The sequence below is a fragment of the Physeter macrocephalus genome, chromosome 1 (genome assembly GCF_002837175.3).
Source record: "Physeter macrocephalus isolate SW-GA chromosome 1, ASM283717v5, whole genome shotgun sequence".
NCBI classification, from domain to species: domain Eukaryota; kingdom Metazoa; phylum Chordata; class Mammalia; order Artiodactyla; family Physeteridae; genus Physeter; species Physeter macrocephalus.
Window position 1 is genome coordinate 88,075,827 of NC_041214.2, and position 20,607 is coordinate 88,096,433.

The window sequence follows — 20,607 nt, forward strand, 5'->3', positions numbered from 1 at the left end:
ATGGAATTTATAGGTAAATTCCATCAACACATTTGGCTACTAAGGTATTACCATTTTTCTTTCTGACCAACATATAAAAAAATTCCTTGTTTTAAATGTAAGCAATCACAGGTGATTAATGTTTAACTTTTTATTAAGAAACTAAAGCAAAAAAGAATTTCAAAAAATTAATATACAGAATTCTAATTTTAATTCTAAACAAATAAGAAATCTATATCAAGAACTAAGTATCAGAGTTTACCAATATTTAAGAATAAAGGGGAATAGCTAAAATGCATTCACAGTCACTATTTCTTCCTTACAAGCCTCAGATTAGCTTCACTCAGATAGGATACAAAAAGAATTTTTCTCATCTATCTTTTGTTACTATCGTCTGTAAATTCAGAGCTTTTTTTCTTCCTATATTAGGTTTGATAACATGAGCATAAAGATGAGTCCATCAGAGATTCTTTCTTAAGATGTTTAGGGGAGCTAAGACATAAACAAATAATAAATATAAATAAATTTATACAAGGTATAAAGTAATACAGCATGAGCTAAGTATAGATAAATATAAAGACAAGGAAATTTCAAGGAAGGAGAGATTACATTCAGCTAGAGAAACTGAGGAATGCTTTATTAGAATAGCATTTGGGTTAGGTATGAACTGTTCCTTTCAGGAAGGCTTTAAAGTGGTGGTCTTGATTTCTAGAATGTAATCTCAATACTCATCTTTAAAATTCAAGTTTCTATCTTATCAAACTGTTCATTTTTTTAGATGATCAAAAATATAAATATTACAGTCTTATATAAACAGCAGTTTGGAGACATAAATGAGAAGTTAATTGTAATACTACTATGTAGGTTAGGGCTCTGTTCTTTTCAAAACTCTCTCTCCCAGGTCAAATCATATCTAAAAGACAGAAGATGCCTAATCACGGAAGCATGACTTGAAGTATTCAACTGAGCAACACCTACTTGCTTTAGGTGCCTTATCAAATCTATATCCAAACTTACAGGAATAAGAATGAAGGAGGTGAAATAAATGGTTCAATATTCAAAAGTCAGATAATGAAAAAATAATGGCAACTAAGAAATGACATATATTAACCACAGAATTCTTTGTATGAAAAGTTTTAATGAATTGTGAGCCATTGACCATTACAGACTTTAAACCTTAATATTTCTTCTTTCCTGTGTAAAACCAGATAATTAAACCAGCCTATCTCAAGTATGACAGAAGACCATAGAATGAATAAGAGTAATAGTAATGTTTTCTTACCCATCTGCATGCCTTGCTAAATTTAAGAACCAAAGAGAGTGCTTCTGGTTTCCAAAGTCAACAGAGCAAATTCAATTACACATTTCTTCCTGATCATAGTTTCAGATGAAATACAACAAATATAACTTTGCCTTTCAATAGCACTTTTTATCTATAGCACAAGCACTTTCCCATTATTTTCTTCTTTACCCCCAATATCCTTATGAGGTAGTGAAGGGAGGGAGCAAGGATTTTTTTTTTTTTTTTTGCAGATGAGAAAACTTAAGGTGAATTTAGATCAGTGGTTCTCAAACTTGGCAACATATTGAAATCACCTAAGAAGTTTTTAAAAATCCTTATGGTCATGTCATAGCCCAGACCAACATCAGAATCTTAGGGTATGGGACCCAAGCATCAATATTTTTCAAAATGCCTGTGACTCCAAACTATAGCCAAGGTTGAGAACCACTGGTTTAGATGATTTATATTCAATATTCAGAGGCAACTGGCTTCTACCTAAGTGCTCGCTCAGCACCAATGAAAAAGAGATTCCATTTCCTCAAACATTGTAACAGTTTGTCTTAGTATTCTGTACAACTACTATTGGTCTCCAGTAACAAATTAATTTACCAGGTTATAAATGAAGGCTCTTCATTCCCCTGATGATCATGCTAAATATGAACCTCCATTTTATAAAATTTGCAAATTGGATATTAAAGAATTTAAGTCTTTGAGACAAGAATGGCTTGTTATTAAATATTTAGGCAATTATTTGATTCTAGGTTCAATATGCAATAACTATGTGTTTCTGTTTTCCATTCAGCACCTTCAAAACTTTGTTACAAATGAATGTTTACTAATAAGACAAAACAGAAGATATAAACAAAACTCTGAGCAAAAGCTCTTGGAATTGACCATATCACAATCTGAAAAAGAAAGAAGTGCTTACAAGACCTTATAGCTTTCTAGCTAGTTCAATCTTTATCCTGAACCAGATCGCTTCTTTAATTTTAAACTTTGTCAAATTGAGTTGTTCTACACCAAGAAAAATCAATTTCTGTAGCAGCTATGTTCTCTAATACATTTAACATATAATTTCACTCTGTAGTATTAAATATGGTTTCTAGGAGGTTTCTTCCTTGATGTGGATATCAAAAAGGATCTTTAACAGATTACACCTTTAAGCAACACACCAAATATACAACAAATACTTGTAAACCTTTCAGGTGGCAAAAATGAAATCTTTGTTCATGACTGAAATCCCTTGTTTCATAGGAGTACTGATAATATAAACTCGCAACCCAAGAACCCCAGCCAGATGCTTGCTGTCCCTAATTTTATTAGATTCAAAACAAAATATGCATACAGCAAAACCTAAAAAATACAAAGATTCCACTTGCCTTAGTCAATTCTTATCACAAAGATGTATCTGAAACCATACAATTTATACTTTCATACAGAAAGATGTTTGTTTCCTTTCTAACAAAAGAAAATCTCAGCTCATGTACATTGAATTATTAATTTGAAAGAGTATTAGTGAAATCAAGATTTCTTAGTCAAAAATTCTGAATAGGAATTAACGTTAAACTCTTCTACAATAAAACCTTCAAAATATCACCAACCTGAAGTTTCCAGCATAAGGTGTTTTATTTCAAGTCCCATGGGGGCAATTATTTATAATGAGATAAAGAACATTCTTAAGCTGGGTTCAGGTTGGCACTGTTTCAGATGGATGAGTAAACATTTTCTTGACAACCCCAATGAAGAGTTTGAGGCTTAGATTGTTGCATGATGTAAACAATATGAAATTTAAAAATTATAATATCTACAGCATTATAAAGTTACAAAATAAAAGGACCATTGATCAATTATTTTCTTAAGGTCTGTGACTAACAGCTTTCATATTTGAGGCCTATAAGAACAAATGGCAATGTTCTCTGTTCTTATGAGACACTTTCTTGGAAGGTCAAAAAATAAAACCAGATTCTATAAGATGCACATTATTATTATTATTGATATATGAATGATTAGAAATAGATTTGCCTTCCCTCAATCTTAGCCTGGAGATTTGAGGGATCTGTATAATAATTTTGATGGTTAAAAAAATAAATCAGACTGTAACAGGCATGGAAACTGTAAGCCAAATATAATACAAAATGAGCCAATACAACACATCTCCTCTTAAAATTTTCTTCTTTGTAGTTACCAAACTGTCCCTAAATGTTATTCTAATTTTGTACCATGTAGTGGTTTTTAAGAAATTGAACTAGAACAAAGCAACTCCTTTGTCCTGTTTTTTTTTTACAGTTTTTTTTTTACACACATATTGTATATACAACTTTTAAAATAGCTGCACAATTTTATATCTCACCATTAGAGAAGTGCAGTCCAGGCAGACCATGCTTCTCAATATATTAAAAATATTAAATAAAACCCAACCAGTTTCATACTTTTCTAATAGTCAAGCTGGCTGGAAAAAAGGGTCTGGAGAAAAAACAGGCAGTTGTAAAACAGGATCAGTCTTTCTTCACAAACACACTACTTAAAACTCTTGCTAGTTCCTTATCTTATCCCTTTTACACCATCTCTAAGATCTCACCTTAAAAGTTGGAAATATCACATCGCTAACTTAGAGACAAAATCTGTTGAAACATGCATATGTCAACTGCCCACTCAACCAACTGCAACCCTGAGGATTTTTCTGGCCCAGTAGAAAAGAGGAAACACTAAGATAATCTCTGCTGTAGAGTTGCTTCTCCAGTTAACAATATCATGTGTTTTTTCAGGATGTTTCTTGGGCATGCATGTATGACACTGTCACTTCATGATTCTACTTTCCACAAGCAGGTATCTCCTCCACTCTGTCTTTCATCCCAAGAAAGCCACTGTCATCCATCCAAAGGTTTTCCAAGGTAAACCAAAGTCACTTCTGTGTTACCATATACAGCAGAAACTGCTGGATATAAGCAGACCTTTGGAAGTCCTCTAAAGGCAACCCCCAGGAATTCATATCCACGTTCAAAAGCTAAAGTCTTATCTTCCATGTCCAAGATGACTCGAATTCTTTCTCCTATCTGCAAACAGACATCAAAAGAAGGTAAGAAGAAAACCCATCAAAGGCACAGCTAGCTGTAATCAAGTTGAAAATATTATTAAGAATATGTATATCTCAAAAATTATCTAGAAAAACCAAAAAAGTTATTTGGTCAGGGAGAAACATCTAGAAAAAGAACATACATCAATTTCATCACAAATGTTTGTTTTGATAGTTTTTTTAAAAAAAAACTTAAGACTTGTGTGGGATTTATATTTAATACTGAAAATTTAAATATTCTTCCTGAACAGTCCCCAGATTTTATTTATTTTTTTTAAAGACTTTTCTTAAGAAGGTTACCACTAAAATCTATAACTTGGCATATTTTACCAAAAAAGGCTACCTAAATTTTCTCAAATTACTATAGTACATACATACAATGGAATGTTATTCAACCTTAAAAAGAAATGAAATTTTAATATGTGCTACAACATGAATGGACCTTGAAAACATTATGCTAAGAGAAATAAGCCAGACACAAAAATAAAAATATTATATGATTCCACTTGTATCAAGCACCTGGAATATTCAAATTCATATAGATAGAAAATTGAATAGAGGTTACCAGAGGCTTGGGGGAGGAAGAAATGTGGAGTTATTGTTCAGTGGGCAGAGTTTATGCTGGGGATGATGAAAAAGTTTTGGGTATATATAGTGATGATGGTTACACAATATTGTGAATGTATTTAATGCCACTGAATTATACACTTACAAATAGTTAAAAGAATAAAGATTGTTGTGTATATTTTACCACAATAAAAAAAAATTACTATAATAAAACACTTCCACAACCTTTAAAATTTACAAAGCAGTTCTACATACAATGTGGAACTTACATAATCATGAATAGCCAAATCTTACTATAGGTTCTAAAGATGCAGAATAGGCTTATTAAACAATCACTTTGTGGTCCACTACTCTGAAACACCCGTTTGTTATAAAAATAGCAGTACTGATTGTTAAACTAAACTGGAAGCACAATTACCCATTTCTTTTCCCATTTGGAAAAGTAAACAAAGAAAGAGCATGTTTATCCTTATAATTTGCATGTATTAAAGGCTGTTGCATCTATATACTTGGAGGCAGAAAGTCCTAACATTTGTAATCAAAAATCATAATTTAATACTTCCCAATTATGATACCCCCTGCTGCTATCATTACTTTCCTTCATTGTATTTCCTATCACAAATAACTACCAACATCTACTTTTTCTCTCCCTCTTCCCAACTCACAGATTAACCCCATTTTATGGACCTAAGAACCTCCAAATCACCATCATCACTACTGTTACAAACAAAACACGAACAACAGCAAAAATCGGAAATAAAAGCTAATATTTTGATGGGTATTGTTGAGTGATTTTATATTATCTCATTTAATTCTCATTTCAATCCTAGGAGTTATCCCTATTTTACAGAAGATGAAAATAAGAAAATAGAACCACTCCAAGTGAAATTTGCAAGTTTGCTTTACCTTTGACTGAGCATACAGCATACAAACACATAGCACAGAGAGCAGAAAGACAAAGTTTTACAGTTTTAGGTATCAGAGGACAAAATTTGGAGACAGCAGAGCAACTGGAAACTTAGAGGAACTCTGCAAGCAAAAAACCACAATGAGGATGAGCCTCAAAATCTGAAAATAAACTCTGCCCAAATCCCCATGTGATGACTGTATTACACAAACACAGGGGAAACCCCCAGGGAACCAGACAGAAAAAGTAGCAGCTAGACGCCAAAAAAACTGAGCAAAGACATAAGCTGCTGTATAGTTTCAGTGCAGGCAAGTTAACTGCCTACTAGAACAAGAAAACCTACAGTTTTCAGAAGAACAAAGCAGCTTCTAAAGAAACAAAACATTCCAGAGTTACTACTGGATATTATCTACCATGTCCAGTTTTCAATTAAAAAATGACTGGATGCAAAAAGAAACAGGAAAGTGTAACTCATACTCATGGAGAAAAAAGCAGTCAGTAGAAACAGACTCCAAGTGGGCCTTAGATGCTGGATTTGGCAAAGACTTAAAGTAGTTATTATACAATATACCCAAAGAATTAAAGAAAAATATAGTATTAATAAATGAACAAATAGAAATCTCAGTAGAGAAATGGAAACTATAAAAATGAAAATTTTAGAACTGAGGGGCACAATAACCAAAATTCACTAGCCTGGCTCAATAGCAGAGTTCAAATGATAAGAAGAAAAAATCTATGAACTTGAAGATAGAACAACAGAAAGTAACAAATCCAAAAAACAGAGAGAAAAAAGAACACAGCTTCAGAGGCACAGAGACAAGGATGATATCAAGCAGTCCAACAATTACATTAAATATAAATGGACTAACTACTCAAATCAAGAGACTGGGTTAGATAAAAAGCAAGATCCAATTACATGCTGTCTGGGGGACCCACTTTAAATACAAAGACAGACTAAAAGTAAAAGGATGAGGGAAAAGAGGTACTTTGCGATAGTAAGCATAAGAAAGTTGGATTGGCTTTACTGATATCAGACAAAATAGACGTAAAGACAAGGAATATTACTAGAGTCAAAGAGGGTCATTTCATAATGACAAAAGAGTTAACCAGGTAGGTAGATATAACAATTTTAAATGTATATGCACCTAATAACAGTTCCAAAACACATGAAGCAAAAACTGACAAAACTGGAAAAAGAGATAGATAAATCAGCAACTATAGCTGGAGATTTTAATACTCCTTAGTAAATGAAAGAACAGGTAGAAAGAAAATACAGAAAGCAGATAGAAGACTTAAACACTACCAACCAATTTGACCTAGCTGTCCTTAATAGATTATTCCATCCAACAGAATATATATTCAAGCATACATAGACATGCTGCAATAAATTTAAAGGGACTGAAATCATACAGAGTATGTTCTCTGAAAAACAAAGAATAAAGGACTTTCACTACAAAATCACAAGGCTGGGGCTTCTCTGGTGGCGCAGGGGTTAAGAATCCACCTGCCAATGCAGAGAACACAGGTTCGAGCCCTGGTCTGGGAAGATCCCACATGCCACGGAGCAGCTAAGCCCGTGCGCTACAACTACTGAGCCTGTGCTCTAGAGCCTGTGAGCCACAACTACTGAGCCTGTGTGCCACAACTACTGAAGCCCACGCACCTAGAGCCCGTGCTCCACAACAAGAGAAGCCACCGTAATGAGAAGCCTGCGCACCGCAACGAAGAGTATCCCCCGCTCGCCACAACTAGAGAAAGCCCATGGCAGCAACGAAGACCCAATGCAGCCAAAAATAAATAAATAAATTTATTTAAAAAAAAAAAAAATCACAAGGCTAGTCATAGGTCTTTATCTTCAATGATTATTAAGTCCGTTCTCCTTAGGGCATTTGCAGAGCCTGAAAGGACAGTAAGAAAAGGATTCTATGAAAGAAAATCCTTCCAGGCTTTTATATGTCAGGAAATGGGATATATTTTAGTTCTTCTACTTTATTATGCCTGACTTGAGGTCATTACTGAGGCTAGAGCTTTCAAACCACATGTTCCTCTGAAATGTGCAATCTATAATTCCTTAAAATTTCCAATTTCTTATCAGATTATTATTTTTTACACTCTGCTGAATCTATGGTAATCATATAGCTTTTACAAATAGGAACTATAATTATGACCCTAGAATCACGTGAGTATGGCTTAAGGATAAGAATTTTTAGGGACATCGCTGGTGGTCCAGTGGTTAAGAATCTGCCTTCCAATGCTGGGGACCCAGGTTCGATCCCTGGTCAGGGAACTAAGATCTCACATATGCGGTGGGGGCCACGAAGCCCGCGCACCACAATGAAAATCCCGCGTGCCGCAACTAAGACCCGACGCAGCCAAATAAATAAATAAATATTTTTTTTAAAGAGAATTTTAAAATGTAGTAGTTTGGGACTTCCCTGGCAGTCCAGTGGTACGACTCCGTGCTTCCACTGCAGGGGGCACAGGTTTGATCCCTGCTCAGAGACCTAAGATCCCGCATGCCGCGCGGGGCGGCCAAATAAATAAATATGCAGTAGTTTGCCTGAACTCACCTATGCTTATGGAAATTGCTGACACCTCCAGACGCTTTAAATACAATCCAGATTAATAAGTAGCAGAGGGTTAGTATGTATGCACATGCACACAGGTGCATTTGTGGGGGTGAGGTATCCAGAAAAAGTAAATTTGGATGTGCATGATATAAGAAAGATTACAATCCAAAGCACAAGTTGGCAAACTATGGCCCCTGGGCCAAATCTGGCTTGCAGTCTATAAATAAGGTTTTACTGGAATACAGCTATGCTCATTCATTTACATAATCCATGGCTGCTTTCGTGCTATAACAACATAGTTGAACAGTTGTGAGAGACAGTATGGACAACAAAGCCTAAAATATTTACTATCTGGCCCTGTATAGAAAAAGTTTGCCAACCTGATTTAAAGACAGATTGCTCAGATTGAATATGTATTAGGAAACAAATTTGAGATACTAAAGATTATTGTCAGAGTAGCCAAAAAAGGCCAGTTACACTATTTATTTAAAAGTTACCAAAAACACAAATAATGATGCTATATAAAATTTTGTAAATTTAAAACAAATTAAGCCATGACTTAACAAAGGCTCAGAAAATACTCAGTTCCTCACCTGATATTTTGGTGCATTGTTGCACTGTGGAAAACTGCCATTGACTTCTCCATTATGTAGTAGATTATTGTCCACTAGATTCCAGCCCCAGCTCTGGTCATCACTGCCCAGCAATGCCACATAACCTTGGCACTGCATGGGGGCCCGTTTTGTGGCAATTCCAATCACTGCCACAGTGCCCAGAGGGCCCTCCCACCACACTTCCCATGCATGGCGGCCCTCACTGAAACCAATCTTGGTCCTTGCACCATCAGTGCTCTGAGCGATGGGGTTTCGATGTAAAGTAAAGCCATTCTTCTTAATGTAGACATTCCTGGAGCAGTCGTTAGTGCTGAAAGCATGTTGGAAAGCACGTATCTGAAAAGATGAAAAGCAGACAAAAGAAATAGAAATTTGATTTTTCTTAAACATTAAAAAGTACCCAAACTTTAGGCTACATGTTTTCAAACAATAAAGTTATATATTTTAAGTAATACAATAAGTATTTCTCAAAAATGGCTCACGTATGGGATCCTAACATAATAAATTATACAACGTTAAAAATAAAACTGCCAGCTGTTTCATTATTGACTAAAATTCTAAACCACAGTATAATTTCTCCAAATAGACTTAACACATCAAAAGATATACACAAGAATCCTTATATTTTAGAGATAGTACTGAAATGTTTATGGGTGACATATCTGGGAATTGCTTTGAAATATCCAGGAATGGAATGGGAGAGTGGGCAGGGTAGACATGAAACTAGACTGCCCATGAATTAATCATTGGTAAAGCTTGGTGATGGGTATAGGGAGGTTATTTTCTATACTCTTGTTTATATTCGATATTTTTGCATTAAAAAGTTAAGATATGCACAGTCTTCATGTTGGCAATGCTGCCACCAAAAAGAACTGTATTTTAAGTAAAATAGAGAACTTAGTCATATCAGCTCTAGAGTTTATGAAAAATTTTAATAATCACAAACTATCTTAGATCCTCAGCCTCCTTGCTAGGTATTACTCATACACTGAGACATCACCACTCTCATTTTACCAAATCAAATAATCCCCTAGATAGCATAAATTCAATCACTAAAATTTATAGAGATAGTCATTAACAACAGCTACCACTGACAGGACAGGATAGTTGACCTTCAGTAATCACCAGTTTTTTAAGCTTCCAAAATAAAGACAATATGAAAATTGCTACTCTGTACAAATAATAACATTCTCTCATGTTTTAATAATTTATAGGTTTTGGTTTGTACGTTTTTTAGAAAATCCCTTCTTTATTCAAACTACCCAAAAGCAGCTGAAGGCTGGGACCTATTGCTTTAGTTAACCTGAGAAATCAACTCCAGAATCACAGAATTTCAGCATTAGGAAAGACGTTAAAGTTCACCTACTTCAACTCAGGGATGGGGACACAGGTGTAAAGTCAACAGGTAGTTAGCACAAGAGCCCCAAAAAGAAGTCAAGCATCCAGTCCCCTCATCCAGTTCTCATTTACCATTAGCAAGTACTTCACTGTTTAATTGTTGTACTCCAGAGCACAGATTAAAACAAAAACAAAAAACCTCCTTGATTCAGGTATCCCATATTTTCATAAACGGGATGTAAACCTGAAGTATACCTACATTTTTTCCGATCTGTTCTTATTATAACACACTTTTTAGCACCTAAAAGTGCTGTACACACCTCAACCATTTGACTCTAGTAAAACATATCTTGAAAAAAATCGAATCTAACCTAAATTGATCAAACTTCTATAGGAAATACACAGGACAGAAAGCATGTTAAGCAACACCATGGGAATGAAATCAGCAAAATCCAGATTGAGGGAACCTCTCTACAGGGTAAACAACCTGGTTTCTTCAACAAATAAACTGCAGGGGTAAGAGGTGAGAGAGATGGAGGGTGTATCTGTAGACTAAAATAGCCTTAAGAGACATATCAACTGTTTGTCATGGGAACTTTATATAGATCTTGCTTAAATAAACTGAAAATTAAAGATATAACATTTGACATTTATGAGACAATTGGAAATTTGAACACCAAACTTTTTATATTAAGGAATTATCATTAATTTCTTTATACTTTAGATGTAATAATGGTATTGTGATTAAGTGTCCTTATCTTTTAGAGATAGATAATGTGAAAAATCAGATAAAATGGAAAAATAAATACACAAATAAATAAAAACAATCTATAGTTCTTGCTACACAGTCTCATGCATAACCTGGATTTTACATTATAGCAAACAGCTTTAAGACCTAGTTTAGGATGTAAGTCTGAAATTTAGACAATTATAGCTAGATGTCAAGTATGACTGGAATAACTGAAGTTACTTGGTAATATGTAAAACATGAACTTTTAAAAAGAAGACAAATCCTAATTAGATTGACAACTCCAAATACTTTCCAGTTTTATGCTATCCCAAGCCTGTTCTCATCATTTTCTCAGTTACCCAGGCTCCCTGGAAATCCTATTTGACTCTTCCTTCTTCCTCATCCCACCTCACCCAGTCAGCTGTCCACCTATGTGGACTTGTTTTCTTGCAATTCCTCTCCCAGCCACCCCCTTCTCTGCTCTATACACTTGTTCTGGTCTTAAGTACCTCTGGTAAAGGCACCAACCCCTGCCTTACTGAATTCACCTTATGGACTGGTTTTTCTAAAGCAAAGCTCTTACTTCGTCCCTCCTTTGTTCAAATTTCTGTGTTTTCCAGCTGTAAGACAAAGCCCAAAGTACAGAATGAAGGCTGTATGTCAAGGACCTCCATGATATATCTAGTTTCAGCTTACCTTTACAATCATATTTCCTATCACAATTCAATCTAACTAAACTATATCTTTAGCCTTTCCTCCAAGCTACAAATTGTAACAGATGCCTATCTGAAAACTCTTGGATGTCTTAAAAACACTGTAAACTCTGTGCTACCAAAACTGAACTCATTGTTATTCCTCCAAAATCCAGCCCAGGTAATCCCTATATCATGTAAGCCAGATACCTAGGAGTCATCCTGAGCACCTCCCTCTTCCTCACCCCTATTTCAAATCTATTGCCAAGTCCTGTAGATTTTATTTCCTAAATTTATTCTAAATTTCTCCCCATCTCTTTTACTACATACTTCCTAATACTCATATTTCTAAGGTCCCCCTCCAACCTGTTCTCCATTCTTAAGTTTGAATAACCTCTAAAAAATGAAAAAATATCACATCATCAATCCCCACACTCCTAACCCCCTTTTGCTTACAATTTAAAATGGCTTCCTTTTGTTTGGCCACAGTCCACCTCTTCCATCTTTCTCAAACCTGCCTCATTTTTGCTCTCTATGCTCCAGCCACATTGATTATTTTCTGTCCCTCATACTCATCAGGTTCCCTCCTGGAAGGCTCTTCTCTCTCTCTGGCCTATTTATCCTTATCATTCAGGTCTCAGTTCATGCATTATTTCCTCAGAGAAAGCCTTCCCTGACCTCCCTACTTAGTTCAAATTCTCCATTACTGACATTCAGAGCATCATGTATCCAACCTTCATAGGACTTAACCACAAATGCAATTTTACAACTGTGTGACTATCTGATTAATACCCACTTCCTCCCACTAGACTGTAAGTGCCATATGGCAAGGCATCCATAAGAGTCTGTATCTGTTTTTATTCACCATTGCATGTGCAAAACTGAGCATAGTGCCCAGCATTCATATTTTTTAAAATAAAAATATATGCTGTATAAACCCTCTGCTTTCCATTGCCTTGCTTTTGTTCAGGGTACTTCCTCTTAGTAAAATGTTCACATTCTCCCCATCTTTAAAATTCAGCTCAAATACAATCTCAACCTCAAACCTTCTACAATCATCCACTCAACTTGTAAATCTCTTTCAGTAAACTTCTAGGATATATATATTTTTATATCTCTAACAGTTAGCAACAATTTCTACCATTTCTAACTAATAAACACTAGTTATTTCTATACATTTTTTTCTCCTCTACTAGACTGAGGACTTCCCTACTAGGCTATATGACTCCTTCTGAATTAATCTTTTATCTTCAAGATATTCAAGAAAAGTCCTGCAACATCTGAATGTACATGTGATTAGTACAGGTCTATAATACCTACAGTGCAAGTAGTACAAAGGCATACAAAGTATTAAAAACTTATGAAACCTAAAATATCTCTGGAAGGATACAGAAGAAATAGGTAACATAGGTTGCCTCCAACCTGGATGGCGGTGGTATAAGGACAAAAGGAAGACATTTTGCTTTACATCACTTTGCTTCTTTTGAATCATGTATTCTTCACTTGAATACATTATCTATTACATATTATTATATGAATCTTGAATCATGTGAACATGACTATTACAGACCAATTACAAAAATGTCTTAATTTAAAATAAGTAAAAACAATAAACTTTATGGAAAAGTAAAAACTAAATAAGACTCACGAAATCTACACATTTATCAGGCACAGTAAGACAAAACTGCAATCTTCTGCACTCTACTATATGAATTACAGCTAGTATCCATTGAGAATCTACCATGTACAAATACTGTCCTTGCAAATTAACGTTATTTCATTTAATAGAAAAACAACTTGACAGTTGACATATTAAAAAGCGATATTCCTTATTAAACTAAAACCTGTTTTATTACAGAAGAATACATTTTACATCTATTTCACATGGAAAAAAAATTTACTCCTTATTCTGGCCCCACTGGCAGTCTAGCATTAAAAAGGTATGTTTTCCCTTTTTAGTTGTTAATGTATTTTTATGTGTACCATATTCTAGGTCAGACTTTATCCTGTCTCATATATGCTCTTGGTGACTGCTATTCTGAATAGCTGTTTCCATCCAAACGGAACCCAAGTTTAAGGCCTTTTATTTATATTGCTTGAAGAATCCTCTCAGTCCTACCATTATCTGCTACCTGACATTTTTACTTGCATATGAAGGCAAGACTAATCACAAGAATCTGGCAGGGGGAAAAAGGCAGCAAAAATGGAATCAGCATGTTAGATGACAAATAGAACACAAGAGACACAACATCAAGGTGGAACTACGAAAAAGTTGGCAAGGAAGTAGCTAATAGTAGTGGGACATGGCAGTATTACGACTGTTAAGTGGTGCCGATGGGAGGATGTTCTATTAAAGCCTCTCTCTATGTTGAAAGTCAGCAGGATGCCTTGGACCACACTCATTTATAAGCCTGTAACATAGTGGAGGGAATTAAAGAGTGCTTGGGCAAAAATAAAGAAAAGATGGTTAAAATCAGAGCTTGGAAAAGGTGCGGTGAAAGCAAAGATCTGAGAAACTAAGCCGAAGTTAAGGCAGCCGAGGTGATTTAATAAAGGGCAGGGAGAAAAATAGGAAGAGAGTATTGAAACCTACAACGAGGTGGTCTGTTTTTAAGGGTAAAGACGGTGGAAAGTAGAATGAGTGACGGAAACCAGGGATGGGAAACCACCTGGCCCTTCAAAAAGTGTATCGCGGAAGTGGGGTGGGTTAAGGAGCAGAACTTCAACCCAAAGAGAAGAGGATCTTCATGGCGCGGGGAGGTAAGGTAAGGTATTGACTGGAGCGGTGGAAAGGCGGGATGGTGAGGCGAGGCTTCCGACTCAAAAGCTTAGCTGAGAAGCACTGAGAGCGGCCCGGACAAGCGGGACCGGGGGCAGCGGCGTGGCGCAGGGCTCCCTCACCTTGGCCTTGTAGCTGGGCAGGTTGCAGAGGATGTCCGTGCGCAAAGCCTCCTCTGCCAAGCTGCGGGCACACAGGCTCCGCCACACCTCGCTGTTCTCATCACCGTGCAGGCAGCGGTACCAGTGCTTGCACACCAGGGCGCAGCTCCGCAGCTCGGATAGCTCCAGGTAGGAGAACACCAACTCCAGCACCCGGCTGGGCAGCCGGCCCCCGGCCCCCGCGGCCCCGGAGCCGGCGCCAGCGCCCGCGCCGCCGCCGCCGCTACAGCCAGCGCCTCCCGAGGCTGCCCCAGCCCCGGGGGCCGGCGCCGCCATCGCCTCACCAGCCGGCCCGAGGGCCGCCGCCGCCGCCGCCGCTTGCCCCCGTTTCTGCTCCGGAGGCCAAGCCTCGCCTTGAGACCGGAGCAGCTCGCTCACCGCCCCTTTCACAGACTACCGTCCAGCCCCTCCACCACTCCCGCCCCTGCCCGGGGGCGTCCGCCACGCGCCCCGCCTCACTGAGGGCAGACGCACCGGCCGCACGGGCGTCCCCCGCCCCTCCCCCACGGCTCAGCGCGGGCGCCGGAACGGCCCGACTCGCACGGCCTCCCTGCGGCGCGCCCGTGACTCCGCCATGCGGGTTGAGGGCACGAAGCAAGGGCGCACGCCCAGCTCACGCGGTTCCTCTCGGCCCCGGATGTGACTGTTTGGCTGAGGCGCCTCCCCCCCCTACGCTAGATGGGATTGGGCGCCCACGGGTGAGGTCATCACCAGGCGCCTAGGAGTGAAGCTGGAAGCGCAGGTATGAGGCTATCGCCGGTGGGTTCCAGGCTATACTCCGGTGCCTTTTCACCTTTTGAGTCTAGTGGTTTCGCGTTGGCTTTTCTGGACCACTTTTCCTATAAGTTTTCGCTGAGTCATTTGGGTCCCTGCTTCACCTTTCCAATCTAACGCATGAAACTTCCCTTTCCTTATTAGCCAGTCTTTCGGCAGATGAGGTCGTGTTTTTCTTGTCAGGCCCTCTTGTTCTCCCTTAGTACCAGTGCTTATCAGAACGTGTGTCCTAGCGTGTATACAGCATGTGAGGTCGCCACATTTGAATACCTTAACCACCCCACCCCCACCCCCAGTGTTTAAATAACATTAAAGTGCCGTTTAAGTGCGTATTAAGTGCTACATTCTTTTGGACAAAATGTGGCTTTTCCTACTCTTTCCTACTAACCCACGATTGGTAGGCGAATTAAAGCAGTGTGTTTTTAACTAATGAGACATTCCAATAGGGAGAATGACATGGAGGCTATAATTATAGAAGGCTTCTTGGAAGGGAAAGAGTTTCAGCGTTATTTAGTAATATTGCGTTTTCCTAGGTGGCCAGAACGTTTTCTGACAGCCTTTAAAGAATGCTTGGTACGAGAAAATAATATCTATCATGTGAGCCAGGCACGCTACTGAGGCCCTTTACAGGGGTGTTTATATAACTCTCGAAACAACTCTATGAGATAATTATTATAATAATAGGTTTCACAGATTCCCTTAGTAGTCAATTCCACTGTCTTGCCTTTATGTAGTAAGGAATCTTTCCAAAAGCTCCCTTGCTGTGTATAGTCCATTTCTTGTTCTCCAGTAAAAACAAAAGAACAGCACCTACCATCTCTACTCTCTGATAGGTGGTGTTTGGTTATTACTTGCCAGTCCCTTCTTCCCAGATGTTTTTTCCTCCAAGCTTAGTAACCCAGATTCTTTTCATTCTAACTAGTGCCAGTGCCACAGCCCTTCAGCCACTTTGGTTTCTATCTAGCTTCTCCACATCGAGACCAACTTTGGAAAACTCAAACATGTCAAGAAAAGTTGACCTATACTTATTACAGTGATAGTGACTATCGCATTATTTAGATCTCAGGCTACGGAGTTTTATTTATTCATTTTTCAGCTTTCAGCCGTCCAAGGAAGACGGTCCAAGTTTTTTCTGGAAAGGCACTGAAGTTTCTTTTACAGCTTCAAGGATAAGTAGAGTCAGTCCATCCAAGAAAGGGACAAAGAACAGACAGAATGAACAGCTTTAAAGGCACAGACACTTGAAAAGGACAAATGGATACATGGAGGTATGACAGGAGTAAGTGTTTAGAGTAGAGAGCATTCAGTTATTAAAGACATTGCCTTCTTTCCTGTCTGCCATGGTGTGAGGTAGAGCCTTTGAAGGATCTGATGAAATAATTCTGGCAAATCTTGTCCGGTCAATGAGGTGACTTTTTGTGGCAAAGTACCCCTCAAGTGGCCCAGGTAGGATTTCAAAGTAGGAAAAGATTTCCTTTATCACTACCTCCTTTTCTTTCTTGCCTGCTCATCACACTCCTGACCATGTCCCCTTCCCCATGTCCAGTACCCTCTTCCTGCCCTCTCACTGTTTAGAACTTCCATCTTTGCACTGCACCCTTTATAAAAATGTTCTCATAGTACCCCACCTTCCTCGCCCTCTCTCACTCCATGATCTCATTAGGTGTTAGAAGGAAGAAATCCATTATCTAATTAAACTGATTCACACTGGGATTTGATTAATTGCTGTGCTTGACCCTTTAGGCATCTACCTAGGAGAAAAGCTAGTTGACTTGATACCTGAGTGTGGGGATAGTGGCACTTAGCTATTTCCAGGTAGGCTTTCCAGTCCCAGTAAAAGAAAAACAAGAAACAGTGGCTTGCCAACTCATTTCTGAAAGATTATTTTGATTTAACCCATATGTAGTTAATTTTTCCCACTACCTCGTACCACAGCAGTCTGATTGTTTAACGCTTTTTGATGGTGATCTTCGAATGTGTTTCAAAAATAACAAATAATTTTAATTTTGTAGACTAAGTAAACAGGTGATCTGGGGGGCTCTCATTGAATCCCTGATCAATACTCTGCATGATAAAATTAAAAGCCTCAGAATGTATGGATTTCTGGGGCTTTCCCAACTCTTTTTCCTAACATTCCCCATAATAGGTCTCTATTTTAATTTTTCTGACTAGCTAGGTGATCGGTGAATATTATCCATGTGGTGTAGAGATTAGAAGTTTAATTTGCTCTTTACTCTGGTGCATAGAGGTTAAGGTAGAGCTGACCTTGGACTTGTGAGAGTAATAGTCCAAGAGTTACTACTGCTTCCATTATGGAAAAATTTACAGGAACTGTGTTGTTGTCTATAATAGTCTCTTTAAGTACAAAATTTATTTATTCCCTAACTTCTCACACTTTGGGGTGGAGTTTAACCAAATGTATCTTTAAAATTGAGTTAATCTTTTCTGGAAAAAAGTTATATTAGGAAGAAAACCTGCTAAAACTTTTGTCTGCTAGTCAGCATTTACTTAGGTCCCTTGTGAGTAGATCTGTGATGGAGAAATAGAAGTACTAGAAACCCTGCCTCATTCTTGTCTTAGCAAAAACCTAATATATCCCAACAGGGATCCAAAACCTCCCAGTACCCTCTTCCTGCCCTCTCACTGTTTAGAACTTCCATCTTTGCACTGCACCCTTTATAAAAATGTTCTCATAGTACCCCACCTTCCTCGCCCTCTCTCACTCCATGATCTCATTAGGTGTTAGAAGGAAGAAATCCATTATCTAATTAAACTGATTCACACTGGGATTTGATTAATTGCTGTGCTTGACCCTTTAGGCATCTACCTAGGAGAAAAGCTAGTTGACTTGATACCTGAGTGTGGGGATAGTGGCACTTAGCTATTTCCAGGTAGGCTTTCCAGTCCCAGTAAAAGAAAAACAAGAAACAGTGGCTTGCCAACTCATTTCTGAAAGATTATTTTGATTTAACCCATATGTAGTTAATTTTTCCCACTACCTCGTACCACAGCAGTCTGATTGTTTAACGCTTTTTGATGGTGATCTTCGAATGTGTTTCAAAAATAACAAATAATTTTAATTTTGTAGACTAAGTAAACAGGTGATCTGGGGGGCTCTCATTGAATCCCTGATCAATACTCTGCATGATAAAATTAAAAGCCTCAGAATGTATGGATTTCTGGGGCTTTCCCAACTCTTTTTCCTAACATTCCCCATAATAGGTCTCTATTTTAATTTTTCTGACTAGCTAGGTGATCGGTGAATATTATCCATGTGGTGTAGAGATTAGAAGTTTAATTTGCTCTTTACTCTGGTGCATAGAGGTTAAGGTAGAGCTGACCTTGGACTTGTGAGAGTAATAGTCCAAGAGTTACTACTGCTTCCATTATGGAAAAATTTACAGGAACTGTGTTGTTGTCTATAATAGTCTCTTTAAGTACAAAATTTATTTATTCCCTAACTTCTCACACTTTGGGGTGGAGTTTAACGAAATGTATCTTTAAAATTGAGTTAATCTTTTCTGGAAAAAAGTTATATTAGGAAGAAAACCTGCTAAAACTTTTGTCTGCTAGTCAGCATTTACTTAGGTCCCTTGTGAGTAGATCTGTGATGGAGAAATAGAAGTACTAGAAACCCTGCCTCATTCTTGTCTTAGCAAAAACCTAATATATCCCAACAGGGATCCAAAACCTATATGGACACAAAATCCTAAAGCTGTAGGGGGCAAACTTCTGGACTTTAAAGTTAATTCATTGTAGAAAAATTAAAATTCTGACTTAGGAAATAAGTGGTCAATACCCTAAAGATTCATGACAGAGTTAAATAAAACTATTTGTAACTTTTCAGTGATTAATTCAAATTTCATATTTTAAGGTAGGATATTGTATTTATCTTATAAATCAATAGTCACCACAAATGACAGTTCCTAAGCCTAAATAATATTAATACCTTTCATTTTAAATTGTGTTAAGTGTCCTTTTTCCTTGGTTTATCTGGAACATTTGGCAAAAGTCTTTGTTATGGTAGAAAATTATTTACTATTTCAGTACTTGTTGGCAAAAATCAAACCACCAGAGTTCCCTGTCTTTATCTCCCTTTAAGTCATTTCCTCTCCAAACCTCTCCTTTAAAACTTATTTGTTTCAGTCTCTATTTAATTAGTTTCCTCTGTTTACTAATTGAGCGCTTCTGCTGAAATTTAAAAATGTATCTTTTTGTCTTTTTTCCATTTTATCTATATGAAAATTGCTATATCTGATTTTGTGGTCTTGTTTCTGTTCGATTACTATTAGATTGGTGATTTTTTGCAGTCTAGTTAGTGATTTTGTTTGTGTATGTGGCTAAAAGTGGAGGAAATAACCTTTGTGTTGGGAATAGAAATTTTAGGCAGATCACCAGATTATTTTAAATTATTTTTCAAAACAATTTTAGGAAATTTATCTCTGTACAATTGAACTAAATTCAGGTATTGTATCTGAAAATAGTAAAGCAACTATGGCAGTTTCTTACTAGATAAATTCTCCCTTGTCTTGTGGAATGAAAAATTAAATGTATCTAGATAGATTTGTTTGCTTCCTTTTGACCACTTAGAGTTGTATAAATTGCCCCAATTTCCTTTTTTGCTTTGCACAGGAGGTAGTTACGGCAGGGGGTAGTATTATGTGGCAGTTACAATTATAGATACAGGCTGCCTAGCGTATCAGGAAACTAAATTTTGCACATAAGTTCTACTGTTATATAAGTTCAAGTAGGTGATAATGTGATTAAATATATGTGAATATATTTAGAAGCAGTAATGAATTATTAGCTTTCGGTCGTTTTCTGCACTTTCAAAGAATACTAACAAGTTAAACCTGTTGTCAAGAAGCATTGTTAGAAAAAGGTCTTCATTGTTTAGAAGTTTAGGATCCCTTTATATTAGATCCCAAGTACAAATCCTAAGAGCCAGGTGACTTTGGAAAAATTATTTAACATCTCTGAGACTCAGTTTTATTACCTGTAAAATGGAATAATATTTACCAATCAGAAGTGTTGTTTTGAGAATAAAATTAAATAATGTACTGAATTAACCTCCGAGGGTAAGACCCAAGGGTTTGCTTTTTTTTTTTTTTTTTTGCGGTACGCGGGCCTCTCACTGTTGT

The 20,607-nt window shown here is 37.3% G+C and overlaps 2 protein-coding genes across 2 annotated transcripts in view; one reads left to right on the forward strand and one right to left on the reverse strand.

Annotated features, from left to right (window-relative positions):
• Positions 1 to 216: 216 nt before the first annotated feature.
• On the reverse strand, positions 217 to 15,158 carry FBXO45 (F-box protein 45). The gene is made up of 3 exons (XM_024124358.3): positions 14,654 to 15,158; positions 8,972 to 9,328; positions 217 to 4,314 (listed from the first exon to the last, which is right to left on the reverse strand). The coding sequence occupies exons 1-3, from the start codon at positions 14,966 to 14,968 to the stop codon at positions 4,129 to 4,131; spliced, it is 858 nt and encodes a 285-aa protein (XP_023980126.1). The 5' UTR covers positions 14,969 to 15,158; the 3' UTR covers positions 217 to 4,128.
• Positions 15,159 to 15,330: 172 nt separating this feature from the next.
• Positions 15,331 to 20,607, forward strand: part of WDR53 (WD repeat domain 53) — an 11,999-nt gene continuing 6,722 nt past the window's right edge. The window contains exon 1 of the mRNA XM_007115309.3: positions 15,331 to 15,434. The gene's annotated coding sequence lies outside the window, so the exon portion shown is untranslated. The remainder of the gene's footprint in view (positions 15,435 to 20,607) is intronic.